At 21.0% G+C, this 27176-nt stretch overlaps 1 protein-coding gene and 1 pseudogene across 1 annotated transcript; one reads left to right on the top strand and one right to left on the bottom strand.

Annotated features, from left to right (window-relative positions):
* Window positions 1-13768: 13768 nt before the first annotated feature.
* On the top strand, window positions 13769-16093 carry LOC128954317 (retinal dehydrogenase 2-like; annotated as a pseudogene).
* Window positions 16094-16474: 381 nt separating this feature from the next.
* On the bottom strand, window positions 16475-19169 carry LOC128954316 (retinal dehydrogenase 2-like). Its single transcript, XM_054299894.1, has 8 exons — window positions 19128-19169; window positions 18683-18835; window positions 18311-18607; window positions 18145-18231; window positions 17752-18033; window positions 17170-17456; window positions 16580-16895; window positions 16475-16513 (listed from the first exon to the last, which is right to left on the bottom strand). The coding sequence occupies exons 1-8, from the start codon at window positions 19167-19169 to the stop codon at window positions 16475-16477; spliced, it is 1503 nt and encodes a 500-aa protein (XP_054155869.1).
* Window positions 19170-27176: the final 8007 nt, after the last annotated feature.

Raw genomic sequence — 27176 nt, 5'->3', positions numbered from 1 at the left:
CATTCAGTTCGGGATTTTGGTTGAAGTATTAGTCGTCCATCAGTTGATTGTTTGTCGCCATTGATATCATAGTTATGGCAATCAGTCTGATAGGGAAACGGCAGATATTGTTGAAGATTTGAACGTATTTTATAATCATAAAATGACATTTTTTTATCTATAGTATCCATATGTTGTTGAAAATGTGTGGGTGTATTACTTGAGGTCAGTGCTAATTTTACTGGCAAAGCATACATTAATTGTATATTTAATCTATTTTGTGATATATATGTATTTGTTTTAAACATTGTATAGTTGCCCTGGTACAATAGTGTTATACATGGTTTACCCGTATAGGTATAGCGCAGATAGTTTTCATAATAATATTTATTACACAATTGTTTATTTAATTCACATTTATATATGTGTTTAAAAGGATCATTACTTTCAGATAACCAATTGATCCACTGGTGATCACTAGTAGTAGTCAAACACAGTGTTATCGATGGCATAGCTTTAACATCAAACACGTCAATAGATTTATTGAAATACAATTCACTGTGAGTTTTATAATTTAAATATTTAATTGTATGCAAAACTATTGTATAGATAAATAATATCCACAATAATAATAATAATATGAAACTAGTTTTGATTTTCATTATTATTTTCTAGTAGTTTCAATAACTATATTTTGAATTTTATTAAAAAAATTGAGAAAATAAAAATTATTTTTTATATTATATTACTCTGGTACTAATTATATTATTTAATTATAAAAATTAATTATTATTTATATATTTTGGTCTTAAACTATTTTGTTGAAATAACTTTTAATTGATAAAACTTTATACTTATTATATATTTATTCAAAAATATAACTTATCTATTATTTTTTATTATTTAAAATATATTGTTAACATATATAATTAAGATATTAACTATCATTAAGATATAATTATATATTAGTATTATTTTTATTAAATAATATACTATTTATATATTTTAATGCTATTATTATTAATGTGTTTTCGAACAAATAAAAAATATAATTTAATACAATATTTATTAGCAAATAAAAAAGTAATAAAATAGTAGTAAAATAATTAATAACAAATTGTAAATAAACTATATAAAATAATAATAATATTGCACCAAAAAAAATCTAATTTATTTATAAATATTATTGCTAATGTATATATCTAAAATATCTAATACTAATAAATTTTAATAATTAATTAATACATTATTTTTTATACAGAATTAATTTGTAATTATGTTTATAAATAATAAAATTTGTTTACGAAAAAAAATATTATAATACATTTAGTACCAGTGACATTTATAATTTATAAATTAATATTTTATAAACATTTAAGAGACTGGTAGATAATAATTAATTTTATATAACTTGATAGCAAATAGTTTTTTGTTTTACTATAAAATATATTAATATTAATAAAATAGAAACAATAAAATTTCTATAAATAATATATTATTTTTGTTTTTAGTTTAAATAGTATATTAGTTAATAGAAAATTATTTTTACTATAATAACATTATATCAGATGAAAAATAAATGAAAATTCATAAATAATTAACGATATATTTTTTCTGTTATCATTATAAATTTATTAATTATTAAAATTAATTATATTTATCTATTATATATATATATATAATAATAATAATAATATTGCACCAAAAAAATCTAATTATTTTATACACCATTAATTTGTAATTAGGTTAATAAATAATTAATTTGTTTACGAAAAAAAATATTATAATACATTTTGTACCAGTGTCATATATTTATATATAAATAGTATATAAAATTAATTTTATAAACATTAAAGAGACTGGTAGTGATAATTAATATTATATAACTTAATAGCAAAAACAGTTTTTTTACTATAAAATATATTAATATTTAATAAAATAGAAACAATAAAATTGTATAAATAATATATTATTATTTTTTTCGAAAATACATTTATAATAATTGTATTATAATAGAAGTAGAATTTTTTTTTACTATAATAACATTATATCAGATGAAATATAGATGTTATCATTATAAATTAATTAATTATTAAAATTAATTATATTTATTTATTATATATATAATAATAATAATAATAATAATATTGCACCAAAAAACTAATTATTTTTATAAATATTATTGCCATATATCTAAAATATCCTAACATTAATTAATTTTAATAATTAATTTATACATTTTTTATACAGCATTAATTTGTAATTACGTTAATAAATAATTAATTTGTTTACGAAAAAAAAATATTATAATACATTTTGTATCAGTGTCATATATTTATATATAAATAGTATATAAAATTAATTTTATAAACATTAAAGAGACTGGTAGTGATAATTAATATTATATAACTTAATAGCAAAAACAGTTTTTTTACTATAAAATATATTAATATTTAATAAAATAGAAACAATAAAATTTTTATAAATAATAAATTATTTTTGTTATTTTTGTTTGTTTGAAAATACATTAATAATAATTGTATTATTATAAAAGTATATTAGTTTATAAAAAATATTTTTTACTATAATAACATTATATCTGTATAAAGTTTCAATTAATAAACTATAGTTGACATTAACTGAGTCTTAATTACTGTATAGAGATAATAAAAATAATATTTAATATATATATATATATATATATATATATATTTGTTTAAATATTGTTTATATTATTACACGTTATTATAAATTAAAAACAATTAAAAATAAAATACAATTATTAACAATTTTTTGTGTGTAATATGTTTTTAATACAGTATATATATTCATACATTATTATAAATTAGAAACAATTGAAAATAAAAAACATTAAATAATATTGAAGTTTTGATAGATTATAATATTTTGTTTTACTATTACTACTAGAAAATAAAAATGAAAATTAATATCATATTATTATTATTGTGGATATTATTTATCTATACAATAGTTTTGCATACAATTAAATATTTAAAGTATAAAACAAACAGTGAATTGTATTTCAATAAATCTCTTGACATATTTGATGCTAAAGCTATGCCATCGATAACACTGTGTTTGACTACTACTAGTGATCACCAGTGGATCAATTGGTTATCTGAAAGTAATGATCCGTTTAAACACATATATAAATGTGAATTAAATAAACAATTGTGTAATAAATATTATTATAAAAACTATTTGCGCTATACCTATACGGGTAAACCATGTTTAACATTATTGTACCAGGGTAACTATACAATGTTAAAACCAAATCCTTATAGATCAAATAATGAGCTTACAATACGACTATTGTATGATTTGCCAGTAAAACTATCACTGACCCCAAGTAATACACCCACACATTTTCAACATAACATGGATACTATTATATTATATACTAATACGCAAACATATTATAATTATAATATACAATCAATTCTACAACAATACCTACCGTTTCCCTATCAGACTGATTGCCAATACTATGATATCAATGACGACAAACAACTTCAACCAAAATCCCGAACTGAATGCATGTTAAATGTAATGACTGATAGAGAGTATAGAAAATGTAATTATAATTACTATTGGACTCAATATCTCATACAAAATCAATCATCAATTATATCTATTAATAATTATTATAAAAATATTAGTAATAATAGTAGTAGTAATAATAATAATAGTGTTTTAAACAAATGTATAATTGATTACAAATTTTCTCAATTACTTACAAAATGCAAACCCGATTGCAATTTTTATACATATAATATTTTTAATGCAGAATATAACTATAATATAAATTTATATAATAAATCTTCTAATAAAACATATTTAGAAATTGGTGTTAATATTAATAAATATCTCTTAATAACAGTAATACATTCACCAGTGATGTCAGCCATAGCTTATTGGTGTCAATTGGGAGGACTTATGAGTATGTTTTGGGGATACAGTTGTTATTCATTTAGTATATTAATAATTGAAATGTTTTCACTGAAAAAATTGTTTACTAAAACTAAATTAAAACAAATAATCAGTAGTTTTAAGATTTTCAAAAAATATTTCAAAATTATTAAAAAATTTAAACATTATTTAATATTTCTAATATGTTTTCTAATAATGTGTTGGCATTTATTGTCGATAATTTCAATTTATAAAACTTATCAAACAATAACACAAATAAAATTTGTAAATAATATCAGAATACCAATGATTAGTATTTATACTATATTTACAAACATATCTTTTTTACAATTATCTAATGAAGACATCAATAAAGATTTAAATCATATTTATAAACATATTAATAGTTATTCAGAAATGATAAACATTAGAAATAGACGATTATTGCGACAAAAACTAAATAAATTATTAATTGATTGTCGTTTTTGGTTTACTGATGGATCATATTTGGATTGTCCTGAAAGACAGATAAAAATCAAATATAATATTTTAATAAAATATTTGAATTTATTACTATTTACGTATACAATATATGATAATTATTTATTCAATTCAACTTACAGATCAATTTTAATTAATAAAAAACATAATATAAACAAATTAGTTATTAGATATGAATCATTGAATTCACTTATTATTTTAAAAACTAAATTTGATGATTGGATTTCACCAAATACTTTTGATATCAAATCTAATATTATTACAAATATTTATTATACTACTAAAGCCGTCAAACTGTTGTCAACGACACCCAATCATCAATGTTTAGATTCAATCGACAATACATTTGATCAAATAGTTTTTGAAAATAAATTTATTGAAAAAATTGATAATTGTATTGAAAATGAATATATAAAAACCAATAGTTGTTATCCATTTATATTACATGAAATAGATTTATCAACAAATCATGAGATAACTAATTGTCAGAGTAATGATGAAAATATATTTCATTTATATAGTAGTTTTAAATTAAAATGTATAAAACAACTTATGAAAAGATGTTTCCGAATAATACCGGATATGAGTTCAACAACAGTCGGGTTGTCGTCGACGACGGGATTCCCGAACTATACTGAAATCAATATAATACCGAAACACACATTAGAGCCACAAATCACTGAACAGTTAGCTATGAATTTTGAGTCACTTATCTATGAAATGTGTGGTACTATTGGTTTATGGATTGGTTTATCTGTCATTACATTCAGTGAAATACCTATTTATATAAAACGTTTACTCAATTGGGCCAAACATTTTAACGGCAATTAAACTAACATTTATATAATTTAAAAAAACTATATATTTTTGTAATTTTTAAAATTTAAAAAACACCCATTACTTAATAATTGGTAAAAATGTATAAAACTTACAGTTAGATTGAAATCTCTTTATATATGTACAGTGATATTATAAATATATCTATTTAATCAATATTACTTATTTTATTAATTATAACTTTACTTAATTCAATAACTTGAAATAAAAAAATTTAAAATTATTTATTTGTGTAATTTTGCAATATATAAATTTATATACAAATTATAGTTATTTTTGAAAAAAAATAATTATCATAAATTATTTGAAAATATTTTACAATTTATTGTATGTATCCATACTATTGGTATAATTAGAAATTATAAGTTAGAAAATAAATTATTTTTTGTTTTTTAGTAATTTATTAAAATAATAAAAAACAAACAAATAAAACTATGGATATAGACATGTACTTAAAAAAATAAAAACAAATAAAATATCTAACATTAATATATATAATAGATAAACAACAACAACAAAAATCATAGTAAAAATTTATATCCAATTTTTTTTGTTACTAATTTGTTTACTACTATAATATACTAATTAATTATAATAAAAATTTATTAAATATTAAACTATAGGTCATTGATATATATATATAGAAAAAAATATATCTAATTATTTTGCTACCAGGTACAAATAATAAATATGTTTTTTTTTATAAAAATATAAATTATTAACTTAAACAATTTTATTACTACATAGTAATGTATATGTAGTAATTGTAAGTTATTTTTTTAGTATATTAATAATAAATTTATTATTACAAATAATATAGACATTTGAAAACAACACACATTAATATTTAGTGTACAGTAATACTAACGGTTTATATAAAGTATAGTATTTTGTATGGCTGTTATCCAACTGGTAATCAATAATTAATAGATTTGTTAACAAATAATACGATAACCTATTGTCCGCTGAAAGCAATTGCTTTCAATGAACTATTAATCTATTATTTTAAATGTAAAAAATGTATTTCAAAACAGATGTTTATAAAATATTAGTGGATATGAGTTATACGACTATAGGGTCAGGACTTATGAACTATACTGAGTTGAATATAATACCCAAAACATACATTAGAGCCACAAATCAGTGAACAGTTATCAATGGATATCTATGGACTACTCTATGAAATCGGTGGTACTATTGGTTTATGGATTGGTTTATCTGTTGTAACCATCAGTAAAATAACTGATTTATATAAAACATATAATCAATTGGTCGATACATTTTAACGGCAATTAAAAATAAAAGACAGCAATTAATTATTGTTATTTTAATCTATATAACTATATTATTAATTACTAATTGAAATTTTATATTTAAAAAATTAAAATATTTATTATTATAACATTAATATTTTATAGTTATAATTAAAATCATTTTTTCAAATAGATAGCTCATAATTAATTATCATAAATAAAATTTATTGTTTATATTGTTTTTTACATTAGATTTAWATATACAGTATATATGAGTGCTGTTTATTAATAATATTGTTTTTTTAATTGTAGAAAATAATTATTTGTTAATAATTTATTTAAAAATTAATAATAATATCTGGTATTTGTATGTAATGTAATATTCATTATGATTATACTGTAATACATTATTTTTTATATATATATAAAGCATTAAATAATATAATAAAAGTTAATAAACAGTTAATTTTTAATAATAACAAAATACAATTAGTACCAATGTATATCATATCTATAATCATTAACAATATTAATTAGATTGTTATTATTTTGTAACTGGTACAATTTTTTATTATTTTATTATTCGCTAATAAATAAATATATATATAAATAAAATTAGAAACAATAATGTTTTTATGATATATTGTGCTATTAATAATTAATGAACTTTTTTTTAGTTTGTTATTATTATATTACTATAGTTTAACTAACTAAAAAAATAACTTTTTTACTAATAAATAACTAAATCTTAATGATAGTATTATGTATGTTAGCTGTCTTTTTGTACGTATATATATATATATATATATAAAATATATTTTAGATAATAAAAAATAATATTTAAAAGTAATATTTTAGAATAAATATTCTTTATATAATAAGTTTTATCAAATAATATATATGTATATATGATAATTAATTTTAATAATTAAATAATACAATTAGTATCAGTTTAATATAATTTTATAATAAGTTTACTGTTTTTTAATATTTTTTTCCAAAATCAAAAAATCTAACTAACAATATATTAAACTTATTAAACTAGACTTTTATTTTAGAATTATATAGAAACTACAAGAAAATAATAATGAAAATAAAAACTAATATTATATTATTATTATTATTGTGGATATTATTTATCTGTTCAATAGTTTTGCATACAATTAAATATTTAAGTTATAAAACTCACAGTGAATTGTATTTCAATAAATCTAATGAAGTTTTTGATGTTAAAGCTATGCCATCGATAACATTGTGTTTTACTACTACTAGTGATCACCAGTGGATCAATTGGTTATCTGAAAGTAATGATCCGTTTAAACGCATAATTGTTTGTAAAATAAATGGCAAATTATGTCATAAATTTTATGATAAAAACTATCTGCGCTATACTTATACGGGTAAACCATGTTTAACACTATTGTACCAGGGTAACTATACAATGTTTGAAACAAATAGAGATAAATCAAAAAATTCAATATTTATACAACTATTGTATGATTTGCCAGTAAAACTATCACTAACCTCAAGTAATACACCCACACATTTTCAACTACATATGTATAATATAGATAAAAAGTTGGCCATTTATAGCTATAAAATACAATCAAATCTTCAACAATACCTACCGTTTCCCTATCAGACTGATTGCATTAACTATGATAACAATAACATCGATGGCGACAAACAATCAACTGATGGACGACTAATACTTCAACCAAAATCGCGAATTGAATGCATGTTAAATGTAATGACTGATAGAGAGTATAGAAAATGTAATTATAATTACTATTGGACTCAATATCCTATACATAATAAATCATCAATTAATTCAATTAACAATTATTATAAAAATATTAGTAATAATAGTAATAATCTTTTAAACAATTGTATAATTGATTACAAATTTTCTCAATTACTTACAAAATGCAAACCCGATTGCAATTATTATACTTATAATATTTTTAATACAGTATTTAACCTGGATTCATTTAATAAATTTAATAATAAAAAGACTATAATAATTGCAATTAATATTAATAATTATCATTTAATAACTGTAATACATTCACCGGTGATGTCGGCCATAGCTTATTGGTGTCAATTGGGAGGACTTATGAGTATGTTTTGGGGATACAGTTGTTATTCATTTAGTATATTAATAATTGAAATCATTTCACTGAAAAAATTGTTTACTAAAACTATATTAAAACGAATAATCAGATTTAAAATTTTCAAAAAATATTTCAAAATTATTAAAAAAATTAAACATAATTTAATATTTCTAATATGTTTTCTAATAATGTGTTGGCATTTATTGTCTATAATTTCAATTTATAAAACTTATCAAACAATAACACAAATAAAATTTGCAAACAATATTAGAATACCAATGATTAGTATTAATATTATATCTAAAAAAACATCTGTTTTACAATTATCTAATGATGACATCGATAAAGATTTAGACCATATTTACAAACATATTAATAGTTATTCAAAAATTATAAACATTAGAAATAGACGACTAATGCGACAAAAACTAAATATAATATTAATTGATTGTCGTTTTTGGTTTACTGATGGATCATATATTGATTGTCCTGAAAGACAAATAAAATTTAAATTTGAAATTCAAAAGAAATATAACAATAAATTACTATTTTCGTATGTAATCAATAGTGTCTTGATTTCCAACTAAAAAAATTATTTTGTCGGTTCAACGCTTATAACTGTGACTTAGTATGTCCACCGAAGTTGACCAGTGGACGCTATTTCCGATATTTTATTATAACTATAAATAACTATTTGTTGGGTTAGAAACTATAAAAACTTATAAATAATTATTTCATTGATTTTGAAAAATATAAGCATTAAATTGTAAAATATTGCACAATTATATGTAAAAACAAAAAGTAATAGTTAAATAAATTATATAAAATATGTAAACTGTTATTAACTCATATTACTTTTTTAACAATAGAAATAATTAGTTTATTTATATAAATCATTTTTGTAAATATGCTGAAAACAAGTGAATTATATATCAGTTGCAAATATTTATAAGAAAATAAATAACTATTTCAATAACTATTTGGCTTTTTTGGCAACTATATTCAACTATTTAATACAGTTTAAATAACTATTTTAAAAACTATTTGACTTTTTTTAGCAACTATTATAACAACTATTTAATAGAGTATAAAAAATTATTAATCAATACACTAGTAATCAATGATAATTATTTATTCAATTCAACATTCAGATCAATTTTAATTAATAAAAAACATAAAATAAACAAATTAGTTATTAGATATAAATCATTTAATAAAGTTATTTTACTAAACACTGAATTTGATGACTGGAATTCACTAAATTATTTTGATATAAAGCCTAATAGTATTACAAATATTTATTATACGACTAAAGCCGTCAAATTATTGTCGACACCCAGTAATCAATGTCTAGATTCAATAGACAATACATTTGATCAAATAATTTATGAAAATAAATTAATTCAGAAAATGGATAATTGTATTGAAAATCAATATTTAAAAACCAATAGTTGTTATCCATTTATAATTCAATTTATAGATTTATCAACAAATACTGAGATAACTAATTGTCAGAGCAGTGATGAAAATATATTTGATTTATATAATAATTTTCGATCAAAATGTTTTAAACAATTTATGAGAAGATGTTTCCGAATAATACCGGATATGAGTTCAACAACAGTCGGGTTGTCGTCGACGACGGGATTCCTGAACTATACTGAAATCAATATAATACCGAAACACACATTAGAGCCACAAATCACTGAACAGTTAGCCATGAATTTTGAATCACTTATCTATGAAATGTGTGGTACTATTGGTTTATGGATTGGTTTATCTGTTATAACATTCAGTGAAATTATACCTATTTATATAAAACGTTTATTCAATTGGGCCAAACATTTTAACGGCAATTAAACTAACATTTATATAATTTTTAAAAAAACTATATATTTTTGTAATTTTTAAAATTTAAAAAACACCCATTACTTAATAATTGGTAAAAATGTATAAAACTTACAGTGAGATTAAAATCTCTTTATATATGTACAGTGATATTATAAATATATCTATTTAATCAATATTACTTAATTTATTAATTATAACTTTACTTAATTCAATAAATTGAAATAAAAAAATTTAAAATTATTTATTTGTGTAATTTTGCAATTTATTCTGATTTACTATAAATTGTGAAATTATTAAAAAATAAATTTTTTTTCAACAAAATATATAAATATTAATAAACAAATCTCTTATACATAAATTTTTATGATATATATATAAATTTATATAAAAATTATAGTTATTTTTGAAAAAAATAATTATCATAAATTATTTGAAAATATTTTACAATTTATTGTATGTATCCGTACTATTGGTATAATTAGAAATTATATGTTAGAAAATTATTTTTTGTTTTTTAATAATTTAGTAAAATAATAAAAAACAAACAAATAAATCTATGGATATAGACATGTACTTAAAAAAATACAAACAAATAAAATATCTAACATTAATATATATAATATATAAACAACAACAACAAAAATCATAGTAAAAATTTATATCCAATTTTTTTGTTACTAATTTGTTTACTACTATAATATAATAATTAATTATATAAAAATTTATTAAATATTAAACTATAGGACATTGATATATATATATATATATATAGAAAAAAAAATATCTAATTATTTTGCTACCAGGTACAAATAATAAATATGTATTTTTTATAAAAATATAAATTATTAACTTAAACAATTTTATTTCTACATGTCTATTGGGACAATCAATATGTGTGCCATCAGTAAACCAAAAACAACATTCAATGAGATCTCCGTAATAATCATATATTGATTCACGTATACGGCGTTTATTAGTAGTGTTGAAAACTTCCGGTAAATTTTTTTCAATATTTTTGATATAATAATTAGTTCGTCGCAATTTTTTATCATAGATTAACATTGATGTTGAAAATGTTTTCAATAGACTAATTTCAATATCAATACCTGGTATTTGTATGTAATGTTTGAATTGTATGATTTGTGTTTGTATTGTAAATTGAAAATAAATATTAATAACAGCTAATAATTGCCAAATCATTAATGTTAAACATATTAAATATAATAACCAATCAATTATTGAACGAATAGTATATTTATATTTATAAATTTTTCTAACAATATTATTATTAATATTAAAATGTAAATAATATAATATTAAATTAAAATTTATTATTGATTCAAACAATGTGTATACACTGTATCCCCAAAACATACCGATAAGTCCTCCCAATTCACACCAATAAGCTATAGCTGTCATCGACGGTAAGTATATTATCGATAATTTAAAATCTTTATAAATCAGAATTTTAATTAATTTAAGTTTAAAATTTTCAAATATAATTTTTTTGATCAATATCTACCATGTTTTGTAAAACTTCATACGTATAGTGATTGCAATCGGGTTTACATTTCGTTAGTAATTCACGATAATTGTAACCAACAATACAATCGCTAATATTATTATAATTATTAATAAGCGATAAAATATGTGATTTATTATGAATAGGATATTGAGTCCAATAGTAATTATAATTACATTTTCTATACTCTCTATCAGTCATTACATTTAACATGCATTCAGTTCGGGATTTTGGTTGAAGTATTAGTCGTCCATCAGTTGATTGTTTGTCGCCATCGATGCTTTTATCATAGTTAATGCAATCAGTCTTATAGGGAAACGGTAGATATTGATTCAATGCTAATTTTAATGGCTTTTCATAATATAAAAATTAATGATATTGTATTTGATAACATACTAACATTTAGTTTATCATTAAAACTACTAAAGTTGCCATTACACTGGTGGTTGCTGTACATTAGTGTCAGACATGGTCTACCCGTATAGCTATAGCGCAAGTTATCCTTATCAGTAAACAGATTGTATGGTTTGTATATTTCTTCACCAATAAAACATTGTAAATTTGGTACACTATTAGTATTTTTTGATAATATTTTCATTTACTGTTTCAGTTGGCATCAAATGTATCGGATTTGTTTGAAATACATTGATGTGGTTATTAGGGTATCGCAAGTATTCAATTGAATGCATTGAATATATAAACTGAAAATATTATCAATAATAAAATGTATAGAATTTTAATTATTATTATTTTTTTTATTTAATATTAGTTAAAAATACTACACTAATATAACTACTTTTATTTTTACTGAACACTTTACTGATACAAAATTTTGTATAGAATTGTTGTTTATATATATATATATATATGTTTTAATTATAATTTATATATTTTTACATAAAATAATATGCTTTATTAAAAAATTTATTAATTATATTGTTTTTTTCAATAGATATATGATTGCTATTTATTTATATTATTGTTGTTTTTTAATTGTAGAAAATAATTATTTGTTAATAATTTATTTAAAAATTTCTATTTGTATCAGTAGCAATAATAATTAAATTTTTTTATGATTTCTTTATTTTTTATTACTTTATTTTTAACAATATAATAAGTTGTTTTGCAAATAAAAAGGTTTAAATAAAAATTAGAAATTTTTGATTTAAATGTTAAATGTGGCTTAAAATTATAATTAAATTAATTAACTTTCTATTTTTAATTAGTAATGATATTTATGTTAACAAACAACTAAATAATTGCACTGTAATTGGTGTTGAATTTGTTATTGTTGTTTTTGAAGTAGTTTTTATTGAATTTAGTAGTAGTAGTAGTAGTAGTAGTAGTAGTAGTAGTAGTAGTAGTAGTAGTAGTAGTAGTAGTAGTAGTAGTAGTAGTAGTAGTAGTAGTAGTAGTAGTAGTAGTAGTAGTAGTAGTAGTAGTAGTAGTAGTAGTAGTAGTAGTAGTAGTAGTAGTAGTAGTAGTAGTAGTTTTTTTATGTATGTCATGATTAAAATTAACTACTATTTTGTTGATAGGCATTTGATTTATATATTTATACATGTTTTTAGTAAAACGATTTTTAAAAGTACTTATCAAGAGAATGGTTTGAAAAAAAATATTTGAAATATATTCATAAAAAAATAATTCAAATCATTATAATTATAACTAATATACAGTATATATATAAATAAATGCAAAGATTGTTTTTGGTTTATTATTTACTATTTAAGAATTTTTTTTTAATTATTTGATTTCTAAAAATAAATTTCTATCAAAAAATGCCTGAAATAAATCGTAATCCAGAAATTAAATACAAACAGGTAATAGAATTTTATTTATTTTTTTAAAAAACTATAAATAAATAATTATTATTTTGTTAATTATTTCTTTTTATAAATTATCTAAATTTTCAATAAACTAAAAAATAATATATATATATATATATATATATATATATTATTCATATTTACATAAAGATTATATAGATGGAAAATATATTTACAAATTTATTAAAAATTTTATTAAACTATTATTATTATAAGTATTATTTTTTAAAAAAATAAATAATTTAATTAGTTATTTATAAACAATGAATGGCTAAACTCGGAAAGCGGTAATACATTTGAAACAATAAACCCGACAACAGAACAATCCATAGCTCGGATACAGTCGGGCGACAATCGGGACATCGATAAGGCAGTCAAAGCCGCCCGACTGGCCTTCAAACGGGTTAGCAAGACAGTACCGGCCGATGCAGCTAACGGCCAGCAAAAATTGTTGGCCATTACCCGACTCGAACCGATTGGCGTTTGCGGTCAAATACTAACAGTAAACAAAACGTTTTATTATTTTTGTTTTGTTTTAATTAACTAATATATAAATAATAAATAATATATAAATTATAAAAACAAATAATAAACTAAAAATTATTATTTTTATGTATATATTTTTTTAGTGGAATTTTGCATTGTTTTCATTGGCCAATAAATTGGGTCCCGCATTGGCCACCGGTAATGTTGTTGTCGTTAAACCGGCTGAACAGGTATTATATTATAAATATATATAATTAAATTAAAATAAAATTTATGATAATTATATTTTTTTTAAGGCAACTTTAGCTATACTATATGTGGCCAGTTTGATATTGGAGGCCGGTTTTCAGCCCGGTGTTGTCAACATAGTACCCGGTTATGGCCAAACAGCTGGCCGAGCACTGGCCGAACACATAGATGTGGATAAATTATTTTTTAACGGCTCTACACGCGTTGGCCGACTCGTTCAGTTGGCTGCCGGCCAGTCAAACGGTAAACGTTTATCGCTGGAAACGGGTAGCAAATCGCCGCTTATTATATTTCCGGACACCGATATCGATAGTGCAGTATTAGAAGCGGTAAACTAAATGATATGAGAAAATTAATTAATTTATTATTAGATATTATTAGATATTATTAGATATTATTAGATTTTATTAGATATTATTAGATATTATTAGATATTATTAGATATTATTAGATATTATTATTATTAGATATTATTATTATTAGATATTATTATTATTAGATATTATTATTAGATATTATTATTATTAGATATTATTATTATTAGATATTATTATTATTGTTATGCCGTATTAGAAGCGGTAATTGTAATTGATATCAGAAATTTAATTTAATTAATTAATTAATAATACATATTATTATTATTATTTAAAATAAATTAGCACCAGGCAGCATTTTATTATCAAGGTCAAACCTGTTGTAAACCGGGCCGTATTTATGTTCACGAATCGATATACAATAAATTTGTCGATAAATCGGTAGAGTTGGCCAACAAATTGGTAGTGTTGGGCAATCTGTACGATCCGTTAACAAAATTTGGTCCATTAATCGATGGCCGACAATATGAAAAAGTAATGTCAATGATAGAGACGGGTGTCCGGGAAGGCGCCCGACTAATGACTGGTGGCAAACGATGGGGTACTCAAGGATACTATATTGAGCCCACTGTGTAATATATATTGAATATACCGAAAATATTTCTATATATATATATTCTATAAATTTCTATATATATATATTCTATAAATTTCTATATATATATATATATATATATACATATATTCTATAAATTTCTATATATATATATATATATTATTCTATACATTTCTATATATATTCGATATAATAGTTTTGCCGACATCGAGGACAGTCATACTATAGCCAGGGAGGAAATTTTTGGACCGGTTCAATAGTATACATAAGTTTAGTACAATCGACGAAGTGATTGATAGGACAAATAACAGTGACTACGGTCTGAATGCCGGTGTCTTTACCGATGATATCAACAAAGCACTGGTAGTCGCCAGTGAACTGCAAGTAGGAAAGGTAGCCATCAATATGCACAGTTCGTTTAGAGTGCAGATGCCGTTTGGCGGTTGCAAACAATCAGGATTTGGCCGAATATTCGGTAAAGACTGTCTACAAGAGTATCTCGAAGTCAAATCGGTAATAAAATTCGATGTTATTTTAAAAATAGAAAATTTGTTTTTTATTTATTTTTTAATAATTTAGGTAATCATCAAAATAAACGATAAAAATTTGTAAGGAAATAATTTTAATAGATTTAAAAAAAATAATTATTTAATTATAATAATAATAATAATATTTAGAATTTAATTATATATATATAATATCAATAGTCGAAATCAAAGTCAAGTTTTAAGATAATCTCATTTAATTAACTACAATATAATTAATTAATTATTTATTTTATTGTAACTAGTACAATTAGTAATTATAAAATTGTTTTCATTGTAACTAGATGAATAATACAATAAATTTAATAAATTTAAAACAATATTTTTTTTGGTTATTATAATGTTTTTATTTATATTTTTAATTTTTAAAATTTATTATATTTATAAATAATTAAATAAATAAATTTTAAAATTATATATTAAAATAATTACAAAGTATTACAAATATTTATTCTTGTAAGTTTTTATCGTTTATTTTGATGATTACCTAAATTAATTAAAAATTTGTAAATTAAAACATTTTATAAAAAATAAATTAAAAAAAATTTATTACCGATTTGACTTCGAGATACTCTTGTAGACAGTCTTTACCGAATACTCGGCCAAAACCTGATTGTTTGTAACCTCCAAACGGCATCTGCACTCTAAACGAACTGTGCATATTGATGGCTACCTTTCCTACTTGCAGTTCACTGGCGACTACCAGTGCTTTGTTGATATCATCGGTAAAGACACCGGCATTCAGACCGTAGTCACTGTTATTTGTCCTATCAATCACTTCGTCGATTGTACTAAACTTAATTATACACTGAACCGGTCCAAAAATTTCCTCCCTGGCTATAGTATGACTGTCCTCGATGTCGGCAAAACTATTATATCGAATATATATAGAAATGTATTGAATAATATATATATAGAAATTTATAAAAAATATATATATAGAAATTTATAAAAAATATATATATAGAAATTTATAGAATATATATATATATATATATAGAAATTTATAGAAAATATATATATATAGAAATTTATAGAAAATATATATATATAGAAATTTATAGAAAATATATATATATATAGAAATTTATAGAAAATATATATATATATAGAAATATTTTCGGTATATTCAATATATATTACACAGTGGGCTCAATATAGTATCCTTGAGTACCCCATCGTTTGCCACCAGTCATTAGTCGGGCGCCTTCCCGGACACCCGTCTCTATCATTGACATTACTTTTTCATATTGTCGGCCATCGATTAGTGGACCAAATTTTGTTAACGGATCGTACAGATTGCCCAACACTACCAATTTGTTGGCCAACTCTACCGATTTATCGACAAATTTATTATATATCGATTCGTGAACATAAATACGGCCCGGTTTACAACAGGTTTGACCTTGATAATAAAATGTTGCCTGGTGCTAATTTATTTTAAATAATAATAATAATATGTATTATTAATTAATTAATTTAATTAAATTTCTGATATCAATTACAATTACCGCTTCTAATACGGCATAACAATAATAATAATAATATCTAATAATAATAATAATATCTAATAATAATAATATCTAATAATATCTAATAATATCTAATAATATCTAATAATATCTAATAATATCTAATAATATCTAATAATATCTAATAATATCTAATAATATCTAATAATATCTAATAATAAATTAATTAATTTTCTCATATCATTTAGTTTACCGCTTCTAATACTGCACTATCGATATCGGTGTCCGGAAATATAATAAGCGGCGATTTGCTACCCGTTTCCAGCGATAAACGTTTACCGTTTGACTGGCCGGCAGCCAACTGTACCAGTCGGCCAACGTGTGTAGAGCCGTTGAAAAATACTTTATCGACATCCATATGTTCGGCCAGTGCTCGACCAGCTGTCTGGCCATAACCGGGTACTATATTGACAACACCGGGCGGAAAACCGGCCTCCAATATCAAACTGGCCACATATAGTATAGCTAAAGTTGACTTAAATATAAGACAATTAATATATTGATTCATAAATTTTAATATAACTATATTATTTTATTATTTATAATTAATATATATATATATATATATATACTGTATATAAAATACCTGTTCGGCCGGTTTAACGACAACAACATTACCGGTGGCCAATGCGGGACCCAATTTAACCGCTAATGAAAACTGTGCTAAATTCCACTGAAAACATAATAAAATAGTTTTTTTGTTTTTGTTTATTACTTTAATACAAAAAATAGATTATTAGTTTTAATTTAACTGTTAGTATTTGACCGCAAACGCCAATCGGTTCGAGTCGGGTAATGGCCAACAATTTTTGCTGGCCGTTAGCTGCATCGGCCGGTACTGTCTTTCCATGAAATTTATCCGACCAACCGGCATAATAGCGTATAATTTTAACCACAAGCGATAGGATTTCCATAGAGTACATATATACCAAACCGGTTTCCAATGTGATCAATGCGACCAAATAGTCGATATCCCTATCTATCAAATCGGCCAATCTATACAATAGTCGACCCCTTTCGGAGGCGTCAATTGTACGCCAAACTGATCCCTTTAGATAATAATGGTATTAATTATTCAAGTATATACCCGGGTGGGTGGGAGGGAGGGGGGGGGGTTTGCTAACCCGTTTGAAGGCCAGTCGGGCAGCTTTGACGGCCTTATCGATGTCCCGATTGTCGGCCGACTGTATCCAAGCTATCGATTGTTCTGTTGACGGGTTTATTGTTTCAAATGTATTACCGCTTTCCGAGTTTAGCCATTCATTGTTTATAAATAACTAAATTATAAATAATTTATTAATTAAATTTAAAAAAATACAATAATAATAGTAATTAAACAAAAAAAAATAAAATTAATAAACTTGTAAGGTTTTATTTATTAATAATATATTAAGGTTTTATTGTTATGTTAAATGTTAATAATATGTGATTTTTATTTATTTATTTAAAAAAAACTAATATATTTTTTACATATTATTATTTATTAGTTCCATAATATTTATAAATAATTAACAATATATTAATAGAGATTTTTAATTTTAATTATAAATTTGATTTTTTTTTCATTACCTGTGTGTATTTAATTTCTGGATTACGATTTATTTCAGACATTATTTATAAAAAAAAGTTATTTAAAAAAAAATAAATATTAGAATTATTTTCTATAATATTAATAATAATAATTTTTTTCACTTGTTATTAATATTAATGATAATAATTATAATGATTTGGATTAGTTTTGATTTTTTAAAAATTTATTTGAAATAATTTGTTTGTTTTTTTAAAATTTTAAATATCATACTGTTATTTCTAAAAACATTAAAAATGATTATAATTTTAAAATGACATAATATTTTAATTTTATTTTTTTTTTAAAAAGCATTCAATACCTGCTAACAAACAAAAATAAATATTTTATCATGAAGTTACTAACATTAAATTAATTTTTAAAATATTTAAAAAAAACAAATCATTATATTGTTATATCAGAATACTAGTTGTATTAGACTATTATTATAAGTTTGTAACTGGTACAATTTATGATTACAAATTTATTCCCATTGTATTTATAGAAATATATATTGAATATATATATATATATATATATATATATATATATATATATATATATATATATATATATATATATTAATATATATAAAATAATAATAATATTGCACCAAAAAAATCTAATTATTTTATAAATATTATTACTCTATATATCTAAAACATTAATAAATTTTAATAATTAATTAATAAATTTTTTTTATAAATAATTAATTTGTGTATTAAAAAAAATTATGATACATTTAATTATTTTATATATAATAATTAAAAACTGGTAGTGATATTTAATTTTAGATAACTTAATTGCAAATACTTTTTTTAAAAATATAAAATGAATATAAAAATGATTATAATTATAAATTGATATAGTATTTATATTTTATTTTTTAAAAAAAGTTATTTAAAAAAATTAAATATTATAATTATTTTCAATAATATTAATAATAATAATTTTTTTCACTTGTTATTAATATTAATGCTAATAATTATAATGATTTGGATTAGTTTTGCTTTTTTAAAAATTTATTTGAAATAATTTGTTTGTTTTTTTTAATTTTAAATATCATACTGTTATTTCTAAAAACAATAAAAATGATTATAATTTTAAAATGACATAGTATTTTAATTTTTATTTAATTTTATTTTTTTTTTAAAAACATTCAATACCTGCTAACCTGTGTGTGTGTGTGTATGTATGTATGTGTGTGTGTGTGTATGTGTGTGTGTGTGTGTGTATGTGTGTGTGTATGTGTGTGTGTATGTATGTATGTATGTGTGTGTATGTATGTGTGTGTATGTATGTGTGTGTGTGTGTGTGTGTATGTATGTGTGTGTGTGTGTGTGTGTCTGTAGCATTTCTTTTTAATTTTTAATTTTAAATTATAGGTTTTAATTATAAGTGTCTTATTCAATGTTACAAATATATAATAAATGATAAATTTACAAATAAATTAGATAATTAATTAAATCAAATACAAGATTAATAAAATAATTAATTGTATTTCAATTGCCGTTGAAATGTTTGGCCCAATTGAATAAATTATTTATATAATTAGGTAATTGACTGAATATAATGAGTGTTTTTGCAAACAAAAATTTTTTAAAATATATAGTTTTAAAAATATATATATAATTATTAATTAATTGCCGTTAAAATGTTTGGCCCAATTGAGTAAACGTTTTATATAAATAGGTATTTCACTGATTGTTATAACAGATAAACCAATCCATAAACCAATAGTACCACACATTTCATAGACAAGTGATTCAAAATTCATAGCTTACTGTTCAGTGATTTGTGGCTCTAATGTGTGTTTCGGTATTACATTGATTTTAGTATAGTTCAGGAATCCCGTCGTCGTCGACGACAATCCGACTGTTGTTGAACTCATATCCGGTATAATACGGAAACATCTTCTCATAAATTGTTTCATACATTTTGATTGAAAACTATTAAATAAATCCAATATATTTTCATCACTGCTCTGACAATTAGTTATCTCAGTATTTGTTGATAAATCTGTGAATTGAAATATAAATGGAAAACAACTATTGGTTTTTAAATATAGATATTCAACACAATTATCAACTTTTAGTTTAATTTAATTTTCATAAACTAAACGATCAAATGGATTGTCTATTGATTGATCCAAACACTGTTGATTGGCTGTCGTTGACAACAGTTTTACGGCTTTAGTCGTATAAATAATATTTGTTATACTATTAGGTTTGATAATCCAATCATCAAATTTAGTAAATAATATCATAAATGTAATCAATCTTTTATATCTAATAACTAATTTGTTTATCTTATGTTTTTTATTAAATAAAATTAAATTATAGGTTGAATTAAACAACAAATTATAGTTAAAAGTAAAGAATAACTTTAAATTTTTAGAGTTTCTATTAATTTTAAAAATCATTTTTATTTGTCTTTCCGGACAATCCAAATATGATCCATCAGTTAACCAAAAACGACAATCAATTAAATATTTATTTAGTTTTTCTCGCATTAGTTGTCTAAATCTAATGCTAAATATTTTTGCATAACTATTAATATGTTTGTAAATATGGTTTAAATCTTTATCGATGTCATCATTATATAAATGTAAAGTCAATGGTTGTTTAGATAAAATATTAATACTAATCATTGGTATTCTGATATTAGTTGCAAATTTAATTTGTGTTATTGTTTGATAAGATTTATAAATTGAAATTATCGACAATAAATGCCAACACATTATTAGAAAACATATTAGAAATATTAAATAATGTTTAAATTTTTTAATAATTTTGAAATATTTTTTGAAGATCCTAAAACTACTGATTATTCGTTTTAATTTAGTTTTAGTAAACAATTTTTTCAGTGAAAACATTTCAATTATTAATATACTAAATGAATAACAACTGTATCCCCAAAACATACTCATAAGTCCTCCCAATTCACACCAATAAGCTATGGCTGACATCACTGGTGAATGTATTACAGTTATTAAGTGATAATTATTAATATTAATTATAATTATTATAATCTTTTTATTAGTAAATTTATCAAATGAATCCAGGTTAAATACTGTATTAAAAATATTATAAGTATAATAATTGCAATCGGGTTTGCATTTTGTAAGTAATTGAGAAAATTTGCAATCAATAATACAATTGTTTATAAGATTATTATTATTAGTAATATTATTCTTATAATAGTTGTTAATTGAAATAATTGATGATTTATTATGTATAGGATATTGAGTCCAATAGTAATATTAATTACATTTTCTATACTCTCTATCAGTCATTACATTTAACATGCATTCAGTTCGGGATTTTGGTTGAAGTATTAATCGTCCATCAGTTGATTGTTTGTCGCCATCACTGATATCATAGTTAATGCAATCAGTCTTATAGGGAAACGGTAGGTATTGTTGAAGATTTGATTGTATTTTATAATTATAAATATCTGCTTTACTATCTATATTATACATATGTTGTTGAAAATGTGTGGGAGTATTACCTGATGTTAGTGCCATTTTTACTGGCAAATCATACAATAGTTGTATAAGTATTGAATTTTTTTATTTATCTCTATTCGGTTTAAACATTGTATAGTTACCCTGGTACAATAGTGTTAAACATGGTTTACCCGTATAAGTATAGCGCAGATAATTTTTATCATAAAATTTATGACATAATCGGCCATTTATTTTACAATCAATTATGTGTTTAAACGGATCATTACTTTCAGATAACCAATTGATCCACTGGTGATTACTAGTAGTAAAACATAATGTTATCGATGGCATAGCTTTAACATCAAAAACTTCATTAGATTTATTGAAATACAATTCACTGTGAGTTTTATAACTTAAATATTTAATTGTATGCAAAACTATTGAACAGATAAATAATATCCACAATAATAATAATAATATAATATTAGTTTTGATTTTCATTATTATTTTCTATTAGTTTCTATACAATTCTATAATGAAAGTCTAGTTTAATAAATTTAATATATTGTTAGTTAGATTTTTTGATTTTGTAAAAAATATTTAAAACAGTAAACTTATTATATAATTATACTACACTGATACTAATAGTATTATTTAATTATTAAAATTAATTTTTGTATTATATTATTTGATAAAACTTTATATTTATTATCTAAAGAATATTTATTCTAAAATATAACTTTTAAATATTATTTTTTATYATCTAAATTATATATTGTATATTAATATATATGTATTACTATAAAACAGCTAACATACATAATAYTATCATTAAGATATAATTATATATTAGTAAAAAAAATTAATATAACTATAGTAATATAATAATAACAAACGTTAGCAAAAAAAGTAAATTAATTATTAATAGCACAAAAATAACTTATATAAAAACTTTATTGTTTCTAATTTTATTTATTTATATATTTATTTATTAGAATAAYAAAATAATAAAAAATTGTACCAGTTAYAAAAATACTAACAAATTGTACCAGTTACAAAAATAATAACAGTCTAATTAATATTGTAAATGATTATAGATATGATATACATTGGTACTAATTGTATTTTGTTATTATTAAAAATTAATTGTTTATAAACTTTTATTATATTATTTAATGCTGTATACATATWAAAAAATAATKTATTACAATATAATCATAATGATTATTACAATACATACAAATACCAGATATTATTATAAATTTTTAAATAAAATATTAACAAATAATTATTTCTAATTTAAATAAAACAATAATATTAATAAACAGCACTCATATATACTGTATATATATAAATCTAATGTAAAAAACAATATAAACAATAAATTTTATTTATGATAATTAATTATGAGCTATCTATTTGAAAAAAATGATTTTAATTATAACTATAAAATATTAATGTTATAATAATTAATATTTTAATTTTAAATATAAAATTTCAATTAGTAATTAATAATATAGTTATATAGATTCAAATAACAATAATTAATTGCTGTCTTTTATTTTTAATTGTTTCGACCAATTGATTATATGTTTTATATAAATCAGTTATTTTACTGATGGTTACAACAGATATGCCGATCCATAAACCAATAGTACCACCGATTTCATAGAGTAGTCCATAGATATCCATTGATAACTGTTCACTGATTTGTGGCTCTAATCTATGTTTGGGTATTATATTCAGCTCAGTATAGTTCATAAGTCCCGACCCTATAGTTGTATGACTCATATCCACTAATATTTTATAAACATCTGTATTGAAATAATTTTTTTATATTTAAAATAATAGTTTAATAGTTCATTGAAAGCAATTGCTTTCAGCGGACAATAGGTTATCGTATTATTTGTTAACAAATCTATTAATTATTGATTACCAGTTGGATAACAGCCATACGATTTTCTAATCATATTTTCAATACAATTCCCTAATTTTTCTAGATTTTGATTATTATATAATAAATTCATGAATGCATCGACTGATGATTGATAACAATGATGTTGATTGTGTGTCGACAATAGTTTAACAGATTTAGTTGTATAGTTAATATTTGTTATACTATTTAATTGAATTGTATTAAAATATTGTGAATCATAATCACCAAACAGACTCAATATAGATATTTGTATATAATTAGGAAAATTTTTATATTTGATAGAAATATTTTTTAATGTTTTATTATTCAATGATAATCTAATAATTGAATTATAATGAATCTTATTATTTATTATTAAGTATTTAAGTATTATTTATACTATTGTTATTTATTTTTAATTTAAAGAATTTTAATTATTTAATTAACTAATAATATGAATATTTATTTAATACAATACTTTACTTATATATATATTTAAAATATTATAATAATGTTACTTATCTATTGATTGTATTTATAAAAAATGTTTTCCCTATTAAATACTATACTTTATAATATAAGTTATAAGTTTATATAAACCGTTAGTATTACTGTACACTAAATATTAATGTGTGTTGTTTTCAAATGTCTATATTATTTGTAATAATAAATTTATTATTAATATACTAAAAAATAACTTACAATTACTACATATACATTACTATGTAGAAACAAAATTGTTTAAGTTAATAATTTATATTTTTAATAAAAACATATTTATTATTTGTACCAGGTAGCAAAATAATTAGATATAATATTTCTATATATATATATCAATGTCCTATAGTTTAATATATAATAAATTTTTATATAATTAATTAGTACATTATATCAGTAATAACCCATCAAAATAATTATATATTTTTTAATTAATTATTTATTAATTTTTACTATATTTTTTGTTGTTTCTATTGTATCTATTGATACAATAGAAACAATTTTATCAATTAACAAATTGTACCTGTTACAATAATTACAGTCTCTATATATTAATAATTAATTATAGGTATGAAATAAATAACAGTTAATTAGATGTTTTTTTTTGTTATGATAAAATTTAAAAAGTTACATATACTGTATATATATATACTGTATATTAATATATATCTAAATGACACTGGTACTAGTTGTGTATTATTATTTTTTAGTACACAAATTAATTATTTATTAGCATAAAAATACATTTTGCTAATGCTGTATTTAAAAAAGTGTATTATTAAATTATTAAAATTTATTTTAATGTTAGATATTTTATTTGTTTGTATTTTTTTTTAAGTACATGTCTATATCCATAGTTTTTTGTTGTTGTTTGTCTTTTATTATTTTACTAAATTAAACAAAAAATATAATAATTTATTTTCTAACTTATAATTTCTAATTATACCAATAGTATGGATACATACAATAAACTGAAAAATATTTTCTATAATTTATAACTATTTAAAAAAATAATTTGTATAAAATATATTTATGTATAAGAAATTTATTTATTAATATATATATATATATATATATATATTGTTGAAAAAAAACTTTTATTTTTTAATAATTTCACAATTTATAGTAAATCAGAATAAATTGCAAAAATATCCAAATAAATAATTTTAAATTTTTATTATTTAAAGTTATTGAATTAAGTTAAGTTATAATTAATAAATTAAGAAATATATTGAAATTGATTAAAAATATATTTATAATATTACTGTGCATATATATAGAGAGATATTAATCTAATTATAAGTTTTATACATTTTAATTTAATTAAGTAATGGGTGCTTTTGAAAACTAAAAATTTTAAAAATTACAAAAATATATTGTTTTTTTAAATTATATATTTGCTAATTAATTGCCGTTAAAATGTTTGGCCCAATTGAGTAAACGTTTTATATAAATAGGTATTTCACTGATTGTCATAACAGATAAACCAATCCATAAACCAATAGTACCACACATTTCATAGACAAGGGATTCAAAATTCATAGCTAACTGTTCAGTGATTTGTGGCTCTAATGTGTGTTTCGGTATTAAATTGATTTCAGTATAGTTCGGGAATCCCGTCGTCGACGACAACCCGACTGTTGTTGAACTCATATCCGGTATAATTCGGAAACATCTTCTCATAAATTGTTTCTTACATTTTGATAGAAAACTATTATATAAATCCAATATATTTTCATCATTACTCTGACAATTAGTTATCTCAGTATTTGTTGATAAATCTATTTCATGTAATATAAATGGATAACAACTATTGGTTTTTAAATATTCATTTTCAACACATTTATCAATTTTTTGAAGAAATTTATTTTCATAAATTATTTGATCAAATTTATTGTCGATTGAATCTAAACACTGATGATTGGGTGTCGACAACAGTTTGATCGCTTTAGTCGTATAATGAATATTTGTAATACTATTAAATTTGATATCAAAATTATTTCTGGAAATCCAATCATCAAATTCAGTGTTTAACATAATAATTGAATTGAATGATTCATATTTAATAACTAATTTGTTTATTTTATGTTTTTTATTAATTAAAATTGATCTGAATGTTGAATTGAATAAATAATTATCATTTATTGCATACGAAAATATTAAATGATTCAAATATTTGGTTAGAATTTT

This window comes from Oppia nitens, unplaced genomic scaffold (genome assembly GCF_028296485.1).
Source record: "Oppia nitens isolate AA-2021 unplaced genomic scaffold, nextdenovo-longstitch-racon4-pilon3 scaffold26_pilon_pilon_pilon, whole genome shotgun sequence".
Classification (NCBI taxonomy): domain Eukaryota; kingdom Metazoa; phylum Arthropoda; class Arachnida; order Sarcoptiformes; family Oppiidae; genus Oppia; species Oppia nitens.
Note: the sequence above shows the minus strand (reverse complement) of the source record. Positions and strands in the feature narration are given on the sequence as shown.

What these genes read in the sequence shown, in the direction of transcription:
- LOC128954316 (XM_054299894.1), bottom strand. Translation starts at nt 19,169, where the DNA reads ATGTCTGAAATAAATCGTAATCCAGAAATTAAATACACACAG. An exon ending in TTTGCGGTCAAATACTAACA is followed by an intron (nt 18,232 to 18,310) that starts GTTAAATTAAAA and finishes TTATGTTTTCAG; the next exon opens with TGGAATTTAGCACAGTTTTC. An exon ending in AGTATCTCGAAGTCAAATCG is followed by an intron (nt 16,514 to 16,579) that starts GTAATAAATTTT and finishes TAATTAATTTAG; the next exon opens with GTAATCATCAAAATAAACGA.